Source organism: Protomyctophum parallelum (genome assembly GCF_964188405.1).
Source record: "Protomyctophum parallelum genome assembly, chromosome: 1".
In the NCBI taxonomy this organism is placed as follows: Eukaryota; Metazoa; Chordata; class Actinopteri; order Myctophiformes; family Myctophidae; genus Protomyctophum; species Protomyctophum parallelum.
In genome coordinates this window covers 37,722,501-37,747,205 of record NC_139697.1, presented here as the reverse complement: position 1 = coordinate 37,747,205, position 24,705 = coordinate 37,722,501, and the positions used below count along the sequence as shown (strand labels likewise).

Here is a 24,705-nt window from a genome sequence, read left to right as displayed (position 1 = left end):
AAAATGGCCATAACTTTTTTTCCGCGATATTTCCGGCAGAGCAGACGTCTACATTCTGTGGACCCTAATGACCAAGTGAATAGAAAAAACACAAATTAAAAGCATGTCATGACAGGTCCCTCTCAAATAAAAGCAGGCCCCCAAGCTAGTATGCTCTGAAACAAACACAAATCTTGTAGGCTATGGTGGTGCCACTCCTGGCACAAAATATCTTTTGATGGGGGCCGTCAAATGCATATTAATTTAATATGGCGGTCCTTGATTTGAGATAAGTTGGAGCTAAAGCTAAAAGTTTCATTCATTTAAAAAGTTACAGATTACAGCTTTAATGACTGGATCAGAAATAAATACATTTAATTAATGACATTTTGTAGTCGAGTTTTTTTTTATATAACTAAAGCATTCCCATGGAAATCAAAAAAGTTAGATTTAATTTGAATTGTTTAATTTGAAAAGTGAACAGCTCATTTGTACAGTGGGTCAGCCTTAAAGATCTTTTGTATTATATTAAAAAACAAAAAAAACAAACATCTATACATCTTCAAAGTGAAGTAATTTCTTTTCTGCAGCTATTTTCGTGTAACATTGGTAAAACTAGAAAATACCACGGTGAAATACTTAAATTACAATTAAAACATTTTTTGTCATCGTTAGAGGATGTACAATATAAAGTTGATTCATCTATACAGTGGCAGCCAGAAGGGGGGCTCGCATTTACAAAGTACCTTACAATTATGAAAAATAAAAACATTTTTCCTGCCACAATATTTTAATGACAAAATAATCGTAGACTTTGTGGTTATTAAATGAATTTCAAAGCTGTGGAAATTCTCAACTTTTCTGTACTCCCACTTAAAAGTAAGTTAAGTAAGGTGCTTCGATACAGATTAATGAACCAAAATTTGTGCTGCAAGAAAAATCATTTAAATAATGACAATACACAGTAAAAATGCACGCAAAAGGTGGTGGCGGGGTGCAAATGGACACTCTGTTGTTGGTTCTGTGCACAGAGCTGAACACTTGATCCAGAACAGGTTGCAACTTTTAATTAAAAGGTGCTGCGAGTGATATTCTGTCAAAATAAGTGTTAAACAGCTCTATAGTCTGCTAATAATAATAGTCGTTGTGCCGCAACAGGATGTCCCCGTCTCTCCAGCTCTTTAACCCATTCTGACCTGAGATCAGATTCTAAAAATGTCTGTTTGAAAATGACAGTTTTCTGGAAAAGCTATGTTTCTATGTCGGTCGTTCTTCGGTTTTTCAAAAATAGCAGACCTACAAGCTCGTAGCGCGCCACTCGGTGGTGCGCTATGAGCTTGTAGATCTGCTTTTTTTTTTTTTTTTAGAAAATACCACGTTCATGTCAGCATACCAATTTCATCGAATCAAGGGAGAGCACACAAACAAGTGAAATGGGAAGTGATGAACAAAAACATGGACCAGACACATTTTGAATTGTAACACCATTCAATTTTATCCCGATTGGATAAAAGTGGTGACCGACCTGAACATGGGTGTTCAGTTTACTATAGAGCTGGAGAGACACGAGGAGAGCTGAACAAACACTCCGTTGCAATGATTCAGAATGTAATTTTCTTTCTTTTAACGAAAAACATTTTTGTTTTAACATGGAAATATCACAGCAACTGTAAAATGTCGCGTTACAAACCATTTCACATTATGTTATCAAAATATTTGCTCTTATCAGAATTAAGGCCGGCACCAGTGATCGCCCCACACTGATAGATGCGGTACCGATATTTATAATCGCCCATGAACAGTGTGAAATACGGAGTACCAATGTGATCACATTATAAACAATGTGAAATAACAGTAATATGGTCTCATTTCAGAGAAGTTGTGTCCAATATTAACCACGCAAGCCCTATATACACTCTGTCGAACGACAAACTTTGTGAGCTTGTAGATCGGCAATTTATTTTATTCTCTCTCTCGCCATTTCTGAAAGCTTTCTAAAGGCTTAATGTGGTCTAAGTACCACCAATGCTAAACTGAAGAATCACCTCAACCAATTTCATGTGCATGTTCCGATTCTCGAGTGTACAAAAATATATTTATATATGGTATATCCTGTTAAAAGAAAGAGAAAAAAATCAAGAAAAGAAAAAGAAAGGCAGGGAAAGCACTAGTCTGAACGTTGTTTTTGTTGTCCTCTGCGGAAGACATGAGGAAAGAAACATAAACGGAGGACGACGGCGTTTGATCTGTCGATCTCCATCACGTTTATCATCGCCCCGGTGTCATGTACATTCCGTTCTCTCGCGTCGAAACGGGACATTTCCAGAGGAACGCGGTCGTGGAATCGATGCCTCCCACCTCACAGTGTGTTGGCACAGGACAGGACACCCACCTCCAGTATGGCCAAGGTCCAAAAATACAGTGTTTACAACCAACGGAAAAAACCCTCCCAACGTTTTGGCCTAACAGTCTGGAACTCCTTATAGTACAGTACAGCAAGCCCGGAGGGTTTTTCTCTTTTATTTATTTTTTACTAGAATCAACAGTGGTGGTTGTAGCCGACATGTTGGGTCCGTTGCAGTGGTTCCACATTCAGTGTTTTCAGCAGTAGTTATTTTTCGCCCCCCCTCTAGAGTCAGACAGGCTGCAGGCCATGATGCAGCAGTGGGACTGAAATCTCCAGCCAGTCCAGTCAGTCCCCTGGTTCTTTCTATATTGAAGAGATATTCCCTCCTCCTCTGCACCCCGTTTCGTCATTAACCGTCGCCCTCCAGTGTTTAAGTGCTGTGAGTTCTGTGTCCACATGGCTACGGTCTGTGAAATCTGGAGGACATGACCATGGAAAAAACAAAAAGGTGAAAAGTTGTTTAGGAGTCAGGCCTTGGCAGACAGGCTTTGCGTGCCTCAGTGAAGTTAGCACCCCACATGAAAATAAAATTGGTGTCGTTTTGTAGTGCTGGATTCATTCAATTGTATAATTTGTGCTGGCACCATTTTTAATATATTTTAAGTTATGTTTATGCGCTTTGCTGAGCCTTGCACCCCCCTAATTGTGCTTTTTGTTTTGTTTTTTTAAATATTTATTTACATTTAAAAGTAGGTATTTAACGAGTGACGTCATTCTCCACCCCACCACCAGGAGGTGCAAGGCTGAGCAAAGCTCATAAAATGATACCAGCACAAATTTTACATTTTACACAATGTAGTACAAATCCAGCACTAAAGAATGACACCAATTCTATTCATGTTTTTATCTTATGGGGTGCTAACTTCACTAATAGGAAGGGTAAACACTGTTGTACCCTGTCGAGTTTTTCTCTATCTCTTTGTTTCTGTTACTTGTAAGGATTAAAACAAATACTAATTAAATTAAATAAATAAAGCAAAAGTAGCAGATCTACAAGCTCAAGACGTGTCGCTTCACACCACGTTTTGAGCTTGCAGATCTGCTACATTTGATGCTTTTGAACGATTCTCTGAGCTATGAAATACATGAACACAAGTACAACACAGTTCAGCCATTTGACACTGACCTGGTGTAGATCCTGCTCTCCTCGTGAACTTCCATCTCGGAACTCTTGAACTCATTCAGCTCCTTGCGGATGGCAGCCTGAGAGAGGACATTAATGAAGAAAATGTTAGGAAAACAAAACGTTGGCTTGTTTCATTGGTATGACTGGATTCAGAGTGAGTTGATGAAGTAACCAACAAATAAACTCAATGTTCAGTAATTATGAATTCATAATGGCAACTGATTCTATACAGTATTAGGGGCGGAAATCTCCAGGGCTACGATTAGATTATAAATCGATTACCGATGCATCTCGATTCCAAGATTATCTCCCTCACTGTGAGACTAGTAAACAAAGTGCTTCCATTATCTTTTATATTATTAAAAAAAAAAGAAAAAAAAAAGATCAGCTTTCTTTAAATAATAACATTTTCATTTTCCAACATACAAAAAAAAAAAGAAAGATGGGTTTGATATTTTATGTTGCACCACAAATGACTGAGGGGAAACAGTATTTCACATTCTTATGTATGTAAGTACTAAGTACATGGGGAAAGTGACAAATAAAGTGATTCTTGAATACTTTACGTCAGAAATGTCAACAGCACGTGGTACAGTAAGACATTAAGGCTAAAAGGATAACACAAAAACGTCCATTATCTCCAAACAAACATGTAGACATAAGAGCTCTCACAGAAGCAGTTCTTTCTTGACAAAACCTCTTATCAATAAATCCGGCATACCAGAGCCTATAATATTCTCGCTGTCGGGCAGAAACCTCGTACCTCCATATTTTAACATTTCAATTTTTCTTTTTTGTAAATGATTGGCCCACTTTATCATCCAAGAGTGTCACACAAAAGTAAGCCAATCTACAAGCTCACAACGCGTTGTGATTCAACACGTTGTGAGCTTGTAGATCGGCTATTTTCAAATTGTTAATTTGGTTTTACATTTACCATAAAAAAGGACAAGTATTTCACCCAAACCAATACTTTTTGTTTCGTTTCAACATTGTAGTCGAACAGGCTTCGGTGGAGCAGGTAATACCCCGATGTAGAACTCAACAGAGCCATTATGCTGCATTCATTTGACATTTCTGGGATTCTTCAATCCTCTCATGGTGGACCACAGCACAACACGCTAAGGCAGTGCTTCTCAAACCTTTTTATGTCAATAACACATGTTGGGGACAACCCGTGTGATGCCAATGGGCAGTAGAGGGTAGTAGTGGTAGTAGACCCACAGTTTCAGAATCACTACCCTTACATGTGTTTGCGTTTGTGTGTAGCGTATGACATGGTGGTCTGTGGTCTCACCTTGTCGGCAGGTGTGAGCTTGGTCCAGGGCTTGTCGGCTCGCCGGTCATAGTCGTGAGCGTGGGTTGACTCTACGTACTCGTGGAAACGCAGGATCTTCCTGGCCTGCAGCTCGGCCACTGTCGGCCTTTGAGACAACTGATGATGGTGACGATAGACGGGACACAATGTTAGAACTTTAACACTAACAGATGAGGGACATTTTATTCTGAAAACCCCCGCCTTTCATTTCCCCCCAAAACCGGGTGAAACTTCCACTACCAGCATAAGGGGTGCAGTACTTAGTTTACATCCCGGTTAAAGGACCACTTTCCAACCTACCTTCATATAATGCGTCCGTACTAATGTTCATGATAAAATAATTTGTTCTACTCTGTCTGTGTCTCATGGGAGGGCAGTTCAGAAACCCATCACAAAAGCAATTGTGGTATTTGATCATTTCATTGTCTAAGTATTTGTAAACTCTGTACAGTGACAATAAATGTAATCTAATCTAATGAACATTAGTAAGGACCAATTACATGAAGAGAAGTTGAAAAGTGGTGAAGTGGTCCTTTAAGTTCTTACCGGACACCACTGCGGCGGGTTCTAAACTAAGAGGGTATCCGGACGAGGGCGTAATCTGCGTTACCCGGGGAAGTATTTAGCTGATCTGCCCTTTCTGTCACACAGAGACGGCATTTTGGGGGACTTAACCGGCTAATTTTGAAACCACCTTCCAGAGTGTGAAAGTTTGGAGACGCGACTTTGTCGTCTCCATGTGTACAGAGAATGCCACCTATTTGCTGAAACGGTGACGCAATAGTCTCCTCGGCCCCTCCAAACTAACCTCACGTCACCATGCAGGCTTTTCACCTCCAGTATCACTCACAGCTATTTTATATTTGCAAATAGGCCTAATGTCTATAAATCTCTTCTCCGAAAATAGCCGATCTGCAGCCATGCAGTGAGCTTGTAGATGAGCTATTTTCGGAGAACAGATGTAGCCTAAATTATGGTGATTACCAATCTAGAAAGACAAGAAAAAAACGTATGATCTTCGACATTATTGTTACTATTAAATGGTGTAGTGTAGAATAGATTAGTAGGCTATATAAGATAGGCAGCACAGGCAGCACAGCCACAGCCACGCTGTCTGTCTGTCCGTTCCTCTCAGGCAGGTCTGACTGCGCAGTGCACACTGCACAGCACGCATGGAGCTCATCAAAGTGCTTCGTCTTCTTGGGTGGAAATTAAACATTCTTTGTGTAACTTGAAAACGGCTTTGCATTGAGAGACCCCAGGTAGGATAAACACTTCGTTTACTTTTTTGTATACTTTTGTATAGCCTATGTGCAATGTTTAGCGCTGTGCTGCGCAGCAGGTGGAATCAATCTAAATGAGCAATTATCTGACATTCAGAGGTGTTGCGCACCAGCGGATATATATTCAATCTCCAAAGTCAAACTCATAAGTTCACAATGAATCATGCCGCTGTCGTTGTGAGTTTTAAGATCTGCAAACTATTAATCTCATGCTTATGTATACTTTGTAGCCTACTTCTGGCAGAAGAGGATATATGAGAATATTAGTAGACCTATGTACAATCATTAAAATTGTATTGATTTGTAATGAAAAGAAAGAAAAACATGAGCTACAGTTGATTATGCCCATGCATGCCTACTGAATGATTATGCCACAATGCCACTATGCATTTAGCCAACAATACACGCAGCTTTCTCTGGGTGTCCGGAGCTCTCCCGCTCTCGTCTGGACTACATGCATAATTAACATAACCGGAATATGGACGCAGGAACGTTTTATATCGTTTACAAAATTGTGCGGCTAACAGCCCGAGCCGTTCGTGTGGAAAGCACCGAAGACAACCAGTCCCAATTCAATATTATTTTATAAGTATAGTAATACAAACGTGCGTGTGAGCATGCATGCGTGTGTGTGTGTGTGTGTGTGAGATCCTGACCTTTCTGGTGAGTCTGCGTTTGATCTCACATCTCTCCATTCGTCGGTCGTCTTCGTTCTTGGCTGGAGGAGAGAGAAGACATTCCGTGAGAGAGAGAAAAACACACTGCACAGCTTAGCCAGGTTTCGGATGCTCGCATACCAGTGGAGGACAGAAAATAAGCACGGTATGTTTTTGCAAGCGTTCACTTTCACTCCGCTACATTTCAAATAATTTTGACTGCACTGCATTTCTAAGAAGGGACACTTAGGACCTAAACTTACAAAAAATATATTATGAAATAACCACCCCATATAAAAAATATAGTGATCAACAAGCTCACAATGTTTCACGGTGCAACGTGTTGTGAGGATGTACATTTGTCACTATTTTTGAACATTTCATTTAATTTTTTTGAGAAAAAAAGGTCAACATTGCTATCAAAACAAAAACAAAAACCTACTTCATAATTTGTACTTTTGCATACTCGAGTACTTTGTCCACCACTGTTGCATACCATAGTGGTGTAGTAACATGAGTGCTTTTAATCCACCTGCGTTCTCTCTCTCTCTCTCTCTCTCTCTCTCCCTCCCTCCCTCCCCACAAGGCCTTGCTTTGTCTCAACGCATGGCTTTGCACCGGCACTTTGACCCGGTGCTTTGAGGACAAAGTGAGACAGCATGGTGATAAAATGGTGCAGATGGTTTTTTTTTTGGCTTTCATTATTTTGATGATCGATTCCGCAAGCTCTTGTTAATCATACTATAATTAACCGAATGTCTGTGTGTCCGTGTGTCTGTCAGAAACAGTGCCGTAACTCCTTACTGCCTGCACTAATCACTCCCACTTTTCACACAGGCATTGACCATATGCATATGGAGGGCGTAACGATTTTTCGATTTGACACATTAATGATTATTAATTAATGTATTAGTCAATTACAAACGCACCCGAGCGCAGTACCCTTCACGGCCACAAGGGGGAGTCAAATATCTCACAACGGGTAAGGACTAGTACATAATTATAATTGACAACTTTCACATTCAATTATTTTCTAAAACACCAATAGCAGCAGATCTACGTACATGTTGTTGTCGCCATTTTGGAAATGGTGGTAACTTTTTATTGACACCCCTTATTCTTTTCTGAAATGACGCCTCTTATCTGTCCAATGGTTCACAGAAGGACTGCGTACCAAGTAAGCTCAGTTAACCCGCACCCCACATTGTTGGAACAATCCCAGCAGGACTGTACCGTTTAACAGAGCAGTTTCTCACTGACAGTAATCTTAATGTGTTATTTACACTTTTGTTACATTTCAGCAAAATAAGCCTCGGCTTCAGCCTACACCTTTTCAGGCCACTAGCATCAGTACTATGTATGTAAGGACAATTACATATTAACTTTTTTTTTTTTTACCTTAATGTGATATTATATCCAATAATGAGTGGTACAGGTGGAAAATTACATAACATCCATGGTGCACTGCAGCTCTGAGCTCCGTGCAGGCTGCGTCATATGCACAATCACTCATTTCGATTTATTGATTTATTATTTATTTTTCTACACACCTGTCTTTCATAAGGACCAAATACGATGGATGGTGTTTTGTTTTGTCTTTTCAACTATACCACTGGTTGTTGGATATAATAACATCATATTACAGTAATTAACCCATTCTGACCTGAGATCAGATTCTAAAAATGTCTTCTACATCCTGACAGTTTTCTGAAAAAGCTATGTTTCTATGTCAGTCGTTCTTCGATTTTTCAAAAATAGCAGACTATTTTGCTGCTATTTTTACAATAGCTAAAGCATAACATAATGCTAACATCAAAAGGGGCTCCCACCCAAAATGGGTTAAATGGACTGAAACAAATAACTAACTAATCTTAATGTATTAATCAATCAAACCCTATTGTATTGCTGTCATTGTGAATATCTAAGGCTATGGATGTGGGACAAACGTATATCAGCAGCTGGCATTTCGTTGTTCTTTGCATCAGCCCTACAGCATGCATGACATGTGTTGTCATAATTCAAACTATTGTGCATTTCTGAAACGGACCACAAGGGGGCATAATAGAGTCCACATGAACCACTTTCAACATGTCATCCCAATTCTGGACATGTCACATTACTGAAGAGTCTATCCGTTTCTCTCCTCTCTAGATTTGTAAATTATTTTTCCGCACTGTAATTGTACATACTTTTACTTCTTTAGTTTGTATCGTATTCTAATGTTTATGCGTTTCCTTTGATTAATATATTATGTAAAGCACATTGAATTTCCTTGTTGAAAATGTGCCATACAAATAAACTTGCCATGCCTAGTCTTACACACGCATGTACACAGTTGCACACACTACAATATTTAGATTAGATTATATATATATATATATATATATATATATATATATATATATATATATATATCTCAGTAGAGATATAATCATCCAGATGGATAACAAACATATTTTTAAATGATCAGTGCGGCCCGCCCCCATCATGTGAGCAGATCAGGATGTTCAAGATTGGATCCTTGGACCGCTCCCACTAAAGCACTGGTTCCCAAACACTGAGTCGGATTCGGGACCCATGGTTGGGTCGCTGTCACATTTTTATGGGTCCATTTATTTTCTACATCTTGTTTTGATTGATGGAAGTCTTACATGGAAGGATGTTTCTCTCCTCCAACTCGTGTGGCGTAGGTCTCTGACTCAACCTCCTGAAAAAACACACACACACACACACACACACACACACACACACACACACACACACACACACACACACACACACACACACACACACACACACACACACACACACACACACACACACACACACACACAGTTCAGCATCACAAGCAACGTTATCATGGTTAACGTAACTTAACATAACTAAATTAATTCAGATTAATTAGATTGCATTTTTCTATCTACAGTAGTATTGTGGATGCAGTCCAAAGCACTCTCCCAACTAAAAACTAATTCAAACTAAACTTGAAATTGAGCAAGAAAAATGAGAAACCCCAGACAGGGGTACAACTCCAGATGTGTTTTTTTTTTTACCGTGTCAGTGCGCTGCCAATCTTGTTCCTGACAGCAAGCCACTGCTCTCTGCTCTGCCAGCTATTGCCATCCTGGTCCTCGCGGGCGTCGCGCTGTTCCCGCTCCTCTCGCTCCAACTTCAGCGCCAACGTGTCCTTCCTCCTTATGCGGCTAGCGAGACCACCTGTCACATACAATGCAGTCACAGTCAGCAGACACTCCTTACCCAGAGTGACTTGCAACTAGAAAGTTGCAATTCTGCAAAATTGCAAGTGTGATTGCACTATTTTGTGTCTTCCTGGAAAAAACGCAATAGCTTTACTCGCCTTTTCAGAGTTGCTGTGCCTCTTTACCCTAATCTTCTTCCTGTATTCTATTGTGTATTTTCCCTGTACCTTTTCATGTATTTCTTCTTGTGTTCATTCTTTTTCATGTGGGAAGCCATTTGCACACTTGTATAAATGAGTTTATACTAGAAAGTTCTGTTCTTGATGAATTCTGTCTTGCCATAATATTGTGACAAAATATCACAAAAGGGACAATTTACTTTTGGGGTTACAGAAAAGGTTAAACTTTTTTTGTATGACATTTGTACAAAATGTTTGCCATTTTCAACCCTTAACCCTAAAATAGCTGATCTGCAAGATATTTTCGGTGTGAAACTAAATCAGGCAGAATTCTGAACCTCAACCCCTATAAATAATCTGGCCTTGACCTTGAAACGGACTGTCCTGTAACGATTTAGGGGTGTTAGCGATTTGACAGTGATACGATACGCATTCTCGATACATGGTTGATGATTTGATACATGAACGATATTCGTTCATTTATAGCGATACAATACAATATGATTCAATGATGAATTGAAATGAAGTATTTAGCCCAAAAGGAATGCAGTCTGTGTGAAGCATGTGAGGATTTAAAAACAGTGGCGATTCACTGGCAAATACATAAGACAAATACATGAAAAGGTTTGAAAACGACTGCCCTGATAGGATTTCAGTTAAAAAATACAATAAAAATTGACATAAAATGACCTACCGGTGGGTACATCCTCCTCCTCATCATCATCATCTTCCCTGTACAGGATGGGCCCGTCAGAGTCTGTCTCCTCCTCCTCCTCCTCCTCGTCTTCCTCGCTGTCCCCGGGCCCCGCACGGCCCTCTGGGATGACGCTGACCCGGGGGTCCTCCACCAGACCCCTGCGGCTGCGCGGCTCCAGGTCCCGCGGACCCCCCCGGTACGCTGCGACGGCCGCCGTTGCCGCCCTGGGCTGGTGGGGGTGTAGCTTCCGTAACTCCTCCTCCATGTCAAAGTCATCATCCTCTTGCCTGGAGAGGAGAGGCAAACACATTGTTATTGTTAGTTTTTGTATTGACATTTGTTTAATCAGGGAAGACCATTGAGAGCATTCTCTCTTTTGCAAGGACGCCCCGAGTACAATTCCACATAAGGTGAAGTATAGATATTAGATAATATTAACAGTTTCCGTGCTTTGAATGGATTACTCCAGGTTAATGTCGCTGCCATATCGGAGATACGCGACTTTTGTTTTATGTGTTTAATCCGCCGCAATGTAATAATTAAAAAGAAAATCCGTCTTCGCCGCAGAGAAAGAGTGTAGATGCATCTGTTTTGATGAGGAAACGGAAATCGTCACATGCTGTGGGCTGCTAGGGCTTCTGGGAAATTGAGGCCAATGCAAACGAATGGGGTTCAACGCCTCATGGAGGAGGGTCCTGTGCTGCGTCTTCCGGGTGTACCAAGATGGCGGGTGGTCCAGCCGTTCATAACAAACGGGGGAAGCTTTTTTCGCTAGATTTTCGCGGATTAAAAGCCCAAATAATTCAGCGTATGCTCTAAAGGTAATACAACAATCTCGGCAGTGAAGGGGGTTTGATTAAAAGTCTGATAAATCGTTTTCCGCAGTCAAACTGTTAAAAAGAACATATAATGCTAATACACTGGAGCTACAAAAAACAAGTACAGTCGCTACTGTATGTGTTGCATCCTCAAGTAGTGCCTTAAATTATTTTTGTCCAGTTTCAGAGAGTCCTGGATTTACTTCCATTTGTCTGGAGTGTATACTCATCTTATCAATTAAAACCGCTTGGTGCTTTAGACCAGGGATGGGCAACTGGAGAGGGCCACTATAGTTCTCACTCCAGAGGACCACATCGCATATACTGTCATAGCAAAAAATAGCTTGCGACGCGTTCTGAGCTTGTAGATCTGTTATTTACGTCAGGCTTACAGTCTGAGCGGTTCGATGGTGATGGGCAGGGAGTAGCGGGAGCCTCCTCCGGCCTCGGCCAGTATCTCCACGGGAGACTCGAACAGCATGGAGTGGGCCCTCTGCGAGCCGTCCGGGTTGGGCACCGCCGGGCCGGGGCTGGCTAGCGCCAGCTGGATCCGGATGTGGAGCGGGATGGCGCTGGGGGGCGGCGCGCTGGGGGGCTCCGTTGTCGGAGTCGGGGGGTTCACTTCAACAGAGGCCTGCAAAAGAAATACATGTTTATTTTTTTTATTAGATTAAATTGTGCCGTGATTTTTGTACTTTCTGTTTTGTATGTGTCTATGGAGTTAACATTACTCAAATCGCCCCCCTAGGTGTGGTTAGAATATTCAAATAATATTATGTCTTCCCTGTGCATTTTTGGTTTCTTCCTGAAAGCTGAAAGCCTTCGAGTCAAAAGGCCCATTTGAAAATAAACAATTTTTGGTGACACCATAACACCTCCCCCATTATCATATACTGTAACACACAGCTGTGGGCGAGGCTCAAGTTAAGGTGGGTGATGCTAAGGTGAAAACCAGACATTTAACTGGTGGGTATGGTCACATAAAAACATCCTTTTAACACTTTCTGTACACTTAAAAAATATATATATCTTCCTCCTACTATGTTCTATGTTCTGTTTTTCCTTTTAGTCTTTGCAAAACACACAAAATGATAAATAACTGAAATATCAAAAAAAAAGACTGACAATGACCAGTACCAGTAATCCAAATAAATAATGTACGGTAGTTATGGCCAAACATATACCTAAGTTTATGCTTTATACCTTTTTAAATTTAATAGGTGATTTACGCACATATAGCGACCCTTTGTGAGCTTGTAGATCGTCTTAACAGACGAAGAAGATGAATTCCTACAGATGAATGGAACCGATTCCGAAGATTATGCAACCTGTAATTGTGATCACCTCGAATAATTGCGATCGCGGAATAATGGCAGACGGACTTACTTGCACAGTGGCGTCAGAGGATGGGAGGGGATGAGGCAGCAGCGACTGACCCCTGGGAGGGGACGGAGGGATGTGGGATGGGGGCGAAGGTGAAACGTCAGCGGCCGAGGGCGGCTGGAGGAGTTCTGGTGTTTGGTCCACCGGAGCATGGTCAGACGCCGGCGGCGTGGGGGATTCCGGGGCCTGGCTGGGGGGCGGGTCCACGGCGGTGTGGCGTTTGGTGACGGGGGTCATCCTCTTGGGCGGGGTGGGCGGAGAGCGCCTGACGGGCGCCGCCACCACCACGATGCCACCGCCACTGCCAGGCTGGGACAGCTCCGCTGTGAAGATCGGGGCATTGTTTATTAGAAATAAATAAACGATAACTGTTTTGCGTTTATAAAAGGAACTGAAATGATAGAGGAAATGTCCTTAGTTTTGGCCTTTTCAAAACCTTAAAAGATTGCAGACCTACAAGCTTGTAGATCGGCAATTTTGGCCATTTCTCTGGCCTTGTTAATTTTATTACAATGAAAAAATAAACAACACAACTAGATGAAAAAAACTAAGCCTTTTTCATTAAGTAAAAAAAGAAGAAACTAACCTAGCAAACACACACAAAAACAAAACATTCCTGAACTATAATAACCTTGTTTGGTACCTTTCGACCCCGAAAAGCAATAATCAAACTCTTATATATTAGATGATATCTGATTCACTACAAGCAGCAATTACATCAAATGATGAGGTGGTGTGATGGAAGTTCCAAGACGCTGGAGCTGCAAGTGCGTCAGTAAACATGAGTTAAGGAGTCACAGTTTGTTTTGGTTTTTAGTTGGAACAAAGCTGAAATGCATGTCGTCGCTGTCGGGTGGAAACCTTGTATGCCCACATCTTACTTTTCAGGAAATGTAAAGAAAAACCCCTTTCTCCAGACGTTCCAATGTAGTTATCGCAAGCTCTTGTTAATACTTTTAATTGGTTCAATATCCATAAAACCCGCCCAAACACTTAACCACTTTCACTTAAATATTGTTATCAAAAAGACCAAAAGATAGTGTAGAGCTGCTATTCTTGCTCGCAACAGCATATACATCTGTTATTTTGCTTACTTTTGCACATCTTGTAGAACAGAGCAGGGCATTCATTTATGAAAAAAAAGAAAAAAACCTGAGATTTTGAAATATGGAGACACAAGGTTTCTGCCCGACAGATGATTTTTCAGGGTGTGAATTAGATGGAAGAGTAAGGGAAAAAAAACAAAAACAAGCGTAAATCTTACAAAATATTCACAACAAACTGTCAACAAGCAAATGCCTCTATCACTCCATGCTGGCTGCTGAGACATTAGATATGTGGCAGACTTTCTATTATTGAGCAACTGAACGTCTTCTTCCATTAGGGCCTGACATGCACATGACATTGCGTCACTGTGCTCACTCCTAAGCTGTCGTGCAACATTGGAGCATTAGTCATTCACAAAATTACACGAAAGGAACACACTATTTTGAAATGATAATTTGTCTATTCAGCCTTTCTCTAACATCCAATGAGGAGCGACAACGGACAAACCAAACCAGACCGACAGGGTCTGTCAAAATGGAGGTTAATTCCCATGCAATCATTTGCAAGTTAGTGGGTTGTGTCATGTTCTGTGCCATACATACTCTTATGACATGCAATGCACAAGTAGGGGGAGGGGGAGCAATGGAAGCCACTTGATGTGGTGGTTTGAGGTTGTTAGGTTTGGGTGCGGGTGGCACAAACGTGGCACCATGCCAGCTCTCTCTCTCTCTGGGTGGTACCTGGGCAGGGCTGTGTTGTGGCCCTGTAGCGCAGGTAGCCGGGCAGGGACAGGTAGAGACCCAGCTCGCCCTGGCGTCGCCAGCTGGTCCAGTGGCCGGGCTGTCTGCCCTTACAGGCCCTGTTCAATGTGGACGCTGCCAGAGATGAGTTCACACGGTCAGGGTGGGAGGGGAGGGGTGCTGTCTGGGACGTATACCAGCTAGGACAGGAAGACCTCAGGAATACTCTCTGACTAGAGTATGTACGTTACAAAATAACTCCTAATGGCAAAGTGTAATGGTACTGTGAATAGTGCATGTACTGTATAGTCACACACACACACACACACACACACACACACACACACACACACACACACACACACACACACACACACACACACACACACACACACACACACACACACACACACACACACACACACACACACACACACACACACACACACACACACACACACACACACACACACACACACACACACACACACACACACACGTGAGCTCGGTTCGTTTGAGCTCCCGAAGCCACCCCCCAAAAATAACACATGCGCTGATGGTGGTGAGTGGAGCCTCACTAAAGCAGTGTGTAGGCTGCACTACAGCCAGCAAGTGGAACAGATGGTTAAATTAATACCTGGATACTGCGACCACAATGCACTGTGGGGAATTTGTGACGGGCGCATGTGGAGTTTTTCCCTTTCAGTGACAGGTTGTGTTTATGAATGGTCACGGGACTTCAGAGGTGTTAGTACCCCCTGGAAGTGTCTCTTGCAAACTACCCTAGCTTTTCACCTGCTAGTGCTGACAGAATGAACTAGACGCCGGGCTGAATGGACGAGGAAAACAATGCGGAACAGCTGAACTGGATTCTGGTGGTGGTTACAAGTACAACATCTCGGCGGCAACAGAGTCCCTGAAGGACATCACATTGTCGCCTGGACCCAGCCGAACCTTTTTTCGGGCCACCTTAGCGGAGTATACATTGGACTTTATTTATCCTGACCATGTCATAATACATGAACATTTTGAACATAATTTATTTTAAATGTTGTGGACATTTTTCTTTTTTTTTTTAGATATTATTTTTGCGGCTTACGCCTTTTATTGGTTTTTGAAGGGACAGACAGTAGGCTGAAAGGAAACGGGAGAGAGATGGGGGGATGACATGCAGTAAAGGCCGTGTCGGGCTCGGGAGTCGAACCCGCGGCACACTGCGACTGGATTACCAGTCGGGTGCCCAGACGGTTACGCCACCGCCTGGGCCAATGTCGTGGACATTTTATCGTGATATCGTTATCGTGCGTTTTTTTGTTATCATTGAATCCCTATCAAAGACACTTGCACACTAAGCCAGGAAGACCCGGGGATTGAACAGGGAACCAAGTGGCCGCTCTACCTCATTGAGCTACTGATGACCTGAATAACAAGTTGCAGAGCAATAGATTTGAAACCTCAGAGCTATTGTTCTACTATGTTCTACTTAGTACAAAAGCTACAGGGTTTTAAAACTCTTGGGCTGCAGAACCTTAACCCACCTTTGCATTCTGCTGTGGTGTAAACACAAGCAGCGGCGTACAACATTATGCAGTAGATGATTGGATAACACTTCAAAACTAAACGCAATCAAATACTGCCCTGCGGAGTCAATACATTTTAAACACATCAGTCTCGGTCGATACAAACCGAGAGACCAAGGCAGCTGTGGTTCCACAGCCTGCTGCTCAAGATTGCACAGTGTGTGATCCTAGGAGAGCATTACACAACGCATGACAACACAGGTCCTTCCCTGTGGCATAGACAGACAGCATCTCCGAGGCAGTCAGGGAGCCAATGAGCTGAGCTCTCAAGCCCGAGATTCATACTAAGTTGGGCGCCGGTGTTGTGCACCCAAAACAGCCGTTTTACCAGCTCACAGGGCGTCGCAGACTCACAGCGCAACGTGTTGTGAGCTTGTAGATTGGCTATTTTCAGGCATGAAACAAAATATATCACAGCTTTCATAATTGTCCACATGGGAATGCAGACTGTATCTATGGGAAGGGCACCTGGGGGGGGGGGGGGGTCGGGTTTCACCGAGTGTGCATGAGAAGAGCGCACAAGGATGTAAACAAGGACATCAGGGAAGGGGGTTAAAGGACGGACACGCACACACGCGCGCACACACACACACGAACGAACACACACACACACACACACACACACACACACACACACGCACGCACACAACTGTTTCAGCCAATCACGGTTCATTTCATACCCTGTGAAGTGTGACTCATGAACTGGGGCGAGGAGGGGTGCCATCGCTGCACAAAACACGGTTTGAGACAAGCCAGAGCATGCCTGCCTTCCCTCTCTCTGTTGGTCTTTCTCTCTCCTGCTCTGATCTCTCTGTGTCTGTCTTTCCCTCTCTCTGTGTATCTGTCTCTCTTGGAGGAATACTACCCAAAATTACTATTTTCCTATCAATTATTCACCCATACGTTTTTTGTGTTTGTTTGTCTGTTTTTGTGTTATTCCTAGGCCAAAAATTCAAAAAAACAACTCTCACTGTGTAATCAGTCACTGATGAGTCCCAGGTTCAACGTCAATGTTTTAAATTTGGTTTTGCTCCTGCTCCTGTCGACTTTCATTTGTCGCATATTGGATTATTGGCTGAGGAATGTGACAAAAAAACAAAACAAAACAAAAGAACACACCCCAATCTGTGATATGGGAAACGCCATGACAGGAGCCCCTGGGTGCTGTGTTTCTGTTTCCTAAAACAGGGGTTCTCAAACGTTTTTGGCCCAGGTACCCCTTGGAGGGGAGAAATATTTCCAAGTACCCCCTCATCCTCACAACACCGATACTTACAACCTTACATTTAGATGCCATTGGAACTATATGTAAAAAAGGGGTCACATTGTCAGAAACCCAATGGGCCGGGGGCCAGACTGGGCCCTCCAAGCTATTAATATCTTATGTACAGTACACTCTACACAAGCGCTGGCTATTTGACAGTGCAGAAACAACAACAACCATCAGCGGGTCACAGAAACAGCCCCTTAGATAGCACTTTATGTAGACTTGGATAGTATTTTAAATATAGCACTTTATGTAGACTTAGATCGTATTTTAAACAGACTTATAGCATGTTACGTAGACAGCACTAGAATTGCATTTTATGCAGTCATAGCACTTTATAGTACACATGTATAATATAGTATAGTATGTATAGTTTGCATAGATACACTGTTACGTTCTTAGCTTACGCATGTTTCATGATAACTACTTTTTATATATGTGATGTATGCCATGCTTTTTGTAATTGCTTAATGCAAGTCGCTCTGGATTAATAGCGTCTGCTAAATGCCTAAATTGTAATTGTAAACACACTTCCTCTCTGCAGTTAACTGAAAGTGACGTGGAGTCGGTCTCATTTCTATCCAAAAGCTCTTGAATATGATGGAATATGATTAAGGATTACTGCGATTATGGCAGGCTCACATTACTTGAGGCTCAAGTAATGTATTAAAAAGGTTACTGTATAACAGGGGTTTTCAACTGATTGTGAACCAGGGACCACCACCTTGACTAAGAATCAACCTGGGGACCACTGTTGTGTTGCAATGGGATATGGGCTAAGATTAGTGCTTTCGTAATACTTGTTATGGAATGCATGCCATGTCTTATACTGTTTCTCAAACGATGGCGTGCCTTAACCTTTATCCCTTTTTTTCTCCATATTTTACTATCTTGAAAAATACTAGCTGATCTACATCCATACATTATGGCTATATTTTAATAATAGTAATAGTAATATATATATATATATATATATATATATATATATATATATAGTAAAAATTGCAAATACGTGCAAGATATAGCACATGACATGATTATATGGGCACACACATATATATTATATATTAATGATGACTCATTCAGGCAAGCTGGTACAGTGGTACACCCTTCTTGAGATTTTAATTAACTGCCTGTTCCGTGGAAGAAAATACTTTGCTACATTACTAAATGCATGGTCAGGGACCACATGCAATACCTCCATGGACAATTATGGATATTCAAGAATGGATTACTGGTGTTGCTGACTGCACTGCATCTTTGCGAATAACTGCAGTTTGGCAAACGTGAGGTATAATTCCACAGAATTAACACCCTGAAGCATGTCGTTTTTCTTCCTTGGAGGGGCTGAAGTGTAATTGCCATTCTCCGTATATGTGCAATGCGGGGAAGGCTTGCTGACAGATGTTCCCAAGTAGCTGAAATTACAGCGTTGCTGTGCTTAACTTGCATACGATTGTGTGACTGTGCACACATTTTCAAACCTCCATAAATCGGAATCCAGGAGAGCTGTGTGTGTGTGTGTTGCGCGCGCACGCAAGCGAAAGGGAGAGAGAGAGAGAGCGCTCTCACTCATGTCGAGGTGCCCTCGTTGACTCTGTTCAACAGACAATATGGTCTTTAGAATGTAATAATTACAACGCACACATGTCTATTTTTGAAACCTATTTTTAAAGTTGAAGGGTTTAATATATACATCTCGGATCCTCACGGTTATTTCGGGTAACTCCATTTCAGACGATCCGACCCAGACCCGCGGCAATTTGGAGTAGATCCCGTACCCTGCTCGAGGGACAAGTCAATATTTTGGACCCGAACCGGCTCGGTTCTCGGTTCGGGTTTCGGGTGTTCGGTTCCGGATTGACCCGTGCTGCCCTCTACTGTCCATGGTGGATCTTCAGCCATCCAAAGTTCGGATGTAATTTGTGACTTTGTACTGCGTCGCTCCCGACATGTAAACGTTTATGGCGAGAGGTAAACAGTGTGTGCTTGTGCTAATGATACTAAAGTGTGTGTATTGAGTGGGCAAACTCCTTCTCTTAAAGTGAACGTGTCCGGCATAGGTTAACTTAATTTATGCTAACAGCTAGCGGCAGAGAAATAATTAAATTATGTTGTGCAAGTGATCCCCCATATAACATTTACGTGGTTAATTGTTTTTCAAAAACATTCTCCATTTTTCAAACATTTGTCAGGGTATTTAGAAAATAGATGGCGTGTGAACTTCGTCCATTTTCAAATAGGGTTCAAGTGCAAAAACAGATTTTTATCAAGTAATTTTGCTGGGGGGACCCCTGTGTTTGATATCATGTGACCGTTGTCACTTCTTTTGGGCCTTTCACAAAATCTGGCAACAAACATTTCCCTGCCTTCATGTCTGTGTGCAAGCCAGCTGTCTCCTCCAACAAACAGAGCCATACTGCTGAACACATGTCTGCAGCTATAGAAGCTTCATTCATGCCCGTCTTGACTGAAGTCCTATTTATATATACAACCCAGAGCATTACTATGACTGTCAAACTTACATGTTTTTGCTTGTATTGCACCTGGGCATCTTCATCAAACTAAAGGCCAACCTTCTGTCATCAACTATAGTTTGGAGAATCAGACATCTGGAGGATTTGCAAGGCTTCTGAGGAAAGGTTCTGTGACCGCCCTTCCAGAAGAAAGGAGTATGGACTGCGCTGTATTATTTTAAATGTTTCTATTTTAAGTATGTGTTCGTTTATATTTTTTGGAAGTTGTAACCTTTTTGTCATGCCCTGTAAAAAAAAAGAGATATATCATATCTAAAAAGGGACTTCACCAGTTCATAAATACACGTGAAATCAAAGAAAATAAATGAAATAAAACATTTTGTTAGAAAACATGGACGACTCACCGAGCACAGCGGGGTTGCTGATGCGGTTGGTCGGCTTGGGCGGCGGCACGGGGGGCTGCTTGGCGTGGGGCGGGACGGGGGGCGGAGTCTCCGAGCCGGTCGCGGGTCGTGGCGGGGGGGGGTCCTCGCTGATCAGGGACACTGTCCTCGGGGGCTTGGCCACCGCTATCGGCAAAGAGGACGAAGAGGAGGACGACGACGACGAGGACGACGACGAGGACGGGGGGTTGATGGCGGCGGCCGGCTCGGAGGGAGGGGCCGTCATCCATTTTGGGGGCATCATGGCCTGCTTGGCCGGGGGAGGAGGCTCCCGCAGGGAGTCCCGCTGCTGTGGCGGCGGTGCCGTGGCGTCGGAGTCGGGGGTCGGGGCGAAGCGGACGCCAGTGGATTCTGTACACACACACACACACACACACACACACACACACAAAGAAGATCACAACAACGTAAGGATTACACTGGCTCTGTAAGGTAGTGATTCTGAAACTTGTTTCTTTCAAGGACCCCTAGGTTTGAAATGCATTAGACAAGGGACCCCCATTTCATACAAGCTTTTTATAGCTTGGACTGAGACCAAGATAATAAGTGCATTTGGTTCCATCTGTATGCTCTCAGCAGTACAGAACAGTAACGGTCCATTTGGTTCCTAAATATCCATGATTTTATCAGAGCTCTAAGGAGCAAGAAGCACAAACCGGAACGTTTTAAAAGCGCAAAGAAATGCAGAACACACAAGAGCACAGAGCTGAGCTTAACCGTGTATGAATAAGCAGCTTTTTTCAGAGCTTAAAGACGAGGGTAAAGCTGTCATTCTGGTGGCTTTGATAGCAGTGAAAGCACAGACTAGGATCTCACAGTACAGTAGAAGGTTTGTCTGCTCTGATCTTCTACGCGTGCGTTTCTATCTCCTGCTGTTCCGTCAGTGACTCACAGCCTGGGAGCTATCCCATTGCATGACATAAAGCCCTCTCATAAGAGTCTGCAGCTTGAGGTCTTTGACTGAATGGCAGCATTTTAAAATCAGTGGATCTCAAGCTTTGTTCATGTCAAAGGAAGCCCAATTATGTATTTGGCCACGGACTATTACCCCCGCCCCCCACACTACACAAAATGGTGAAAATAGCCTATTTTTTCCCCGAGGACCCTGGAACCCTGTTCAAGCTCCCATGGGGGTCCCTGCACGCCCACTTTTGAGAACCACAGCCCGTTAATTGTCCGTTTCCATCTCGTTTTATGGAAGCTTTCACTACATGAAATAAATTAATCCTCTCTAGACTCTGGTGGCGTGTGACATTTTATTCAAAAGCACCCTTTGCATGGGATGGGACTGGTGATTATACCAGTGGCTGACACAGTGTTGTGATCAATGACTGGCTCAATGCTCATTTCTCCACCATCTCTGACGTGACCCGATGCAATTAGCGGAGAAACTCCGAGCTTGGGGACATTTCAGTGGCAGATCTAAATCATGTTTATAGAGTTTATTGACATTGGTGCTATGAGATTTAAACAGCATTAAATTGTATATTTCTGCCAAGGTCCAATGGAAGAATTGAAGTAAACATCATTGGGGGTGGATACTGCAGGCAGAAAGATCATTGCTGACTACAGTACACGTAAAGGGTTTAATTGTGTAAACAATAACGGCACTGTTCCTGACCGTTGTAACCTTTATAAACTTCCTGTTTATATCCGCTGCCCTGGGAAACAACATAATCTATCAAGAGAATCAGCTCTTAATTAGCTAACGAGCGAGCCTAGAAATCCAAAGGTCATGTCAACCACTTCGGCCCTAATTCAATTTGTTTTCTGCTTCTCTCTCTCTCTCTCTCTCTCTGATGAATTGAAAATGGTGGACCCTATTGTAAACAAGTGTAATGCTTTATGGTATAGTCCACAATTAACAGTTTTTGTATTGAGTTGTGCTTGAAATTTACCTATTCTGCAAAATGTTAATACATACCGGTACTTCAATCAATCAATAAATCTCTCTCTTTCTCTATAAAACAGCCAATCTACAAGCTGACAACGCCTTCCATTATGGTGTGTTGTGATCTTGTAGATCAGCTATTTTAGAAGGAAATCAAATGTTAGGAATTAAGGGTTAAAGGGTTTTAACGGAAACACATGACACCTTCATATTAGTCTCTCCCAGGGAGAAACCTCATATGTCCAAAACTGTTTGTGTGATGCTAGGATTATGAACAAGTAGGGCGTTCATATAACCAAAAAGTTAAAATATGGAGAGAAGAGGTTTCTGCCAGACAGCAACGATATACACTCAATTACAACTGTCCATCTGCACGTTAGCATACATTTCTAATCAGCCGCAAAACAAGGCAGCAACTCGATGCATTTGTGCATTCACAGTTTTCACACATGGTCAAGACGATCTGCTGCAGTTCAAATCAAGCATTAGAATGGAGAAGGTGAACATGTCAGTGCTGTTGGTGCCAAAGATGGTCTAAGAAGCCCTAGGTAGGTGTATTGTCTTACCTGCGCGTCCCCGGTGCTCCTCGGTGGGAGGAGTTGAGTAGCGGGGCAGCGTGGTGCACCTGCGGTCGGCCTCCGAGGCCGGGCGGACCTTCTTGTTGTCCTCCGAGGAGCTCTTCTGCAGGCTGGGCCTCATGTCCATCTCGGAAACGGGCCGCCGCGCCTCCTCCTTCTCCCTCTTGTCGCGCTCGCGCTCCTCCCGCCGATGCTCCCTGTCGTTCCGCCTGTCCCTGTCCTCCCGCCTGTCCCGCTGGTCCTCTCTCCGCTCCCTGTCCTCCCGCTCTGCTCCTCCTCCTCCTCCTCCTCCTCCTCTCCCGTCCCTCCTCTCACGGTCGTCCTTCTCCTCTTTCCTCTCCTCCTTTTCCCCTCGGTTCTCTCTCCTCTCCCGGTCTCTGTCCTCCCTCTCTCCACCTCCTCCCCTGCCATCCCTCCTCTCCCTTTCCTCTTTCCTCTCCCGCTCCTCTCTGTCCCTCTCCTCTTTTTCTCCCCGGTTCTCTCTCCTGTCCGTCCTCCGCTCCCTGTCCTCCTTGTCTCTGTCCTCTCGTTTGTCCTCTTTGTCCCGCCTGTCCCTGTCCTCTCTGTCCCGTCTCTCCCGTTCGTCTCTGTCTTTCCGCTCCCTGTCGTCTCTGTCCCTCCGCTCCCTGTCCTCTCTGTCTGTCCTATCGTCTCTCCTCTCCCTCTCGTCTCTCCTGTCCCGCCTCTCCCTAACCTCTCTGTTGTCCTCCCTCTCGCGGTCATCTCTCCGCGGTTCCCTCCTCTCGCCGTCCTCTCGTTCGTCCTTCCTCCCCCCCCTGTCCTCCCTGTCATCGCGGGGCTCCCTCCTGTCCTCGCCTCCTCTCCGCGGCGGTCTGCCCTCCTCGGGGGCGTGTCCCCTGGGTAAAGTCCCTCCCCCTCCTCTCCTGTCCATGTCCGAGGGCAGACGGATCCGCCTGTCGGCGTCGACGGCGAGCCGGGTGTGAGAGTCCACGTCCAGCGGAGCCCGGTTGCGTCCCGAGGCGTCGGAGGGCACCCTGCTCCGGCGGTCCGATTCCGCGGGTCCGCTCCCGCGGCGCTCGTCTCCGTGCGGCTGGGGCAGCCAGGCGGGGTTGGCCCTGATGTCCGACTCGCCCCTGGACACACGCACGCCCGACTGGGAAACCCTGTCAACGTCCATGGGCACCGGGTGGCCATTCTTCACGGGCTGGGATTTGGCGTGGTTCGCCTCGTTGCTTTCTGCCAACCCCGTCAAACAAAAAAACAGCAGTCAGTGGTGGATGACTACAATTTAGGCCTGTCAAAATTATTACATAATCGCCATTATTTGAGATAATCACAAATATTTTTGTATAATCGTCAATCCTTTCCATGTTGAAATATTTCCATACATTTGCACAAAACATAGCAGATATACAAGCTTACAACATGTCACTGTGGCGTGTTGTAAGCTTGTAGATCAACTACTTTTCTATTTTCACAATTGTTTGGAAATAAATCATTATAAAAAAATAATGATTAAATGTGTCAGTTTTCTTTTTGTTATTTGGCAAACAGAAATAGAAATTGTAACTAATAAATGCAAAAAACACAATTAAATCATGAATCGCAATTAGTCATCTTAAATGAGTAATCGTGACAGACCTATAAGTGGTGAATGATTACAATAAGAGACTTA

The 24,705-nt window shown here is 43.4% G+C and overlaps 1 protein-coding gene across 4 annotated transcripts in view; it reads right to left on the bottom strand.

Moving 5' to 3' along the window:
- Positions 1–342: 342 nt before the first annotated feature.
- The window catches only part of phactr4a (phosphatase and actin regulator 4a), a 47,954-nt gene continuing 23,591 nt past the window's right edge, over positions 343–24,705 (bottom strand). For 2 of the 4 annotated variants that reach the window (XM_083784882.1, XM_083784881.1), the window contains exons 4-15: positions 23,058–24,266; positions 20,562–20,951; positions 14,834–14,968; positions 13,050–13,369; positions 12,056–12,297; positions 10,843–11,132; positions 9,823–9,985; positions 9,421–9,476; positions 6,770–6,831; positions 4,810–4,947; positions 3,513–3,589; positions 343–2,802 (exon numbers count right to left, since the gene is read on the bottom strand). In XM_083784882.1, coding sequence (XP_083641008.1) covers positions 2,787–2,802; positions 3,513–3,589; positions 4,810–4,947; positions 6,770–6,831; positions 9,421–9,476; positions 9,823–9,985; positions 10,843–11,132; positions 12,056–12,297; positions 13,050–13,369; positions 14,834–14,968; positions 20,562–20,951; positions 23,058–24,266 — 3,098 coding nt within the window. In that variant the 3' untranslated portion in view covers positions 343–2,786. The remainder of the gene's footprint in view (positions 2,803–3,512; positions 3,590–4,809; positions 4,948–6,769; positions 6,832–9,420; positions 9,477–9,822; positions 9,986–10,842; positions 11,133–12,055; positions 12,298–13,049; positions 13,370–14,833; positions 14,969–20,561; positions 20,952–23,057; positions 24,267–24,705) is intronic. The other 2 variants (XR_014570423.1, XM_083784883.1) reach the window with 2 other exon arrangements.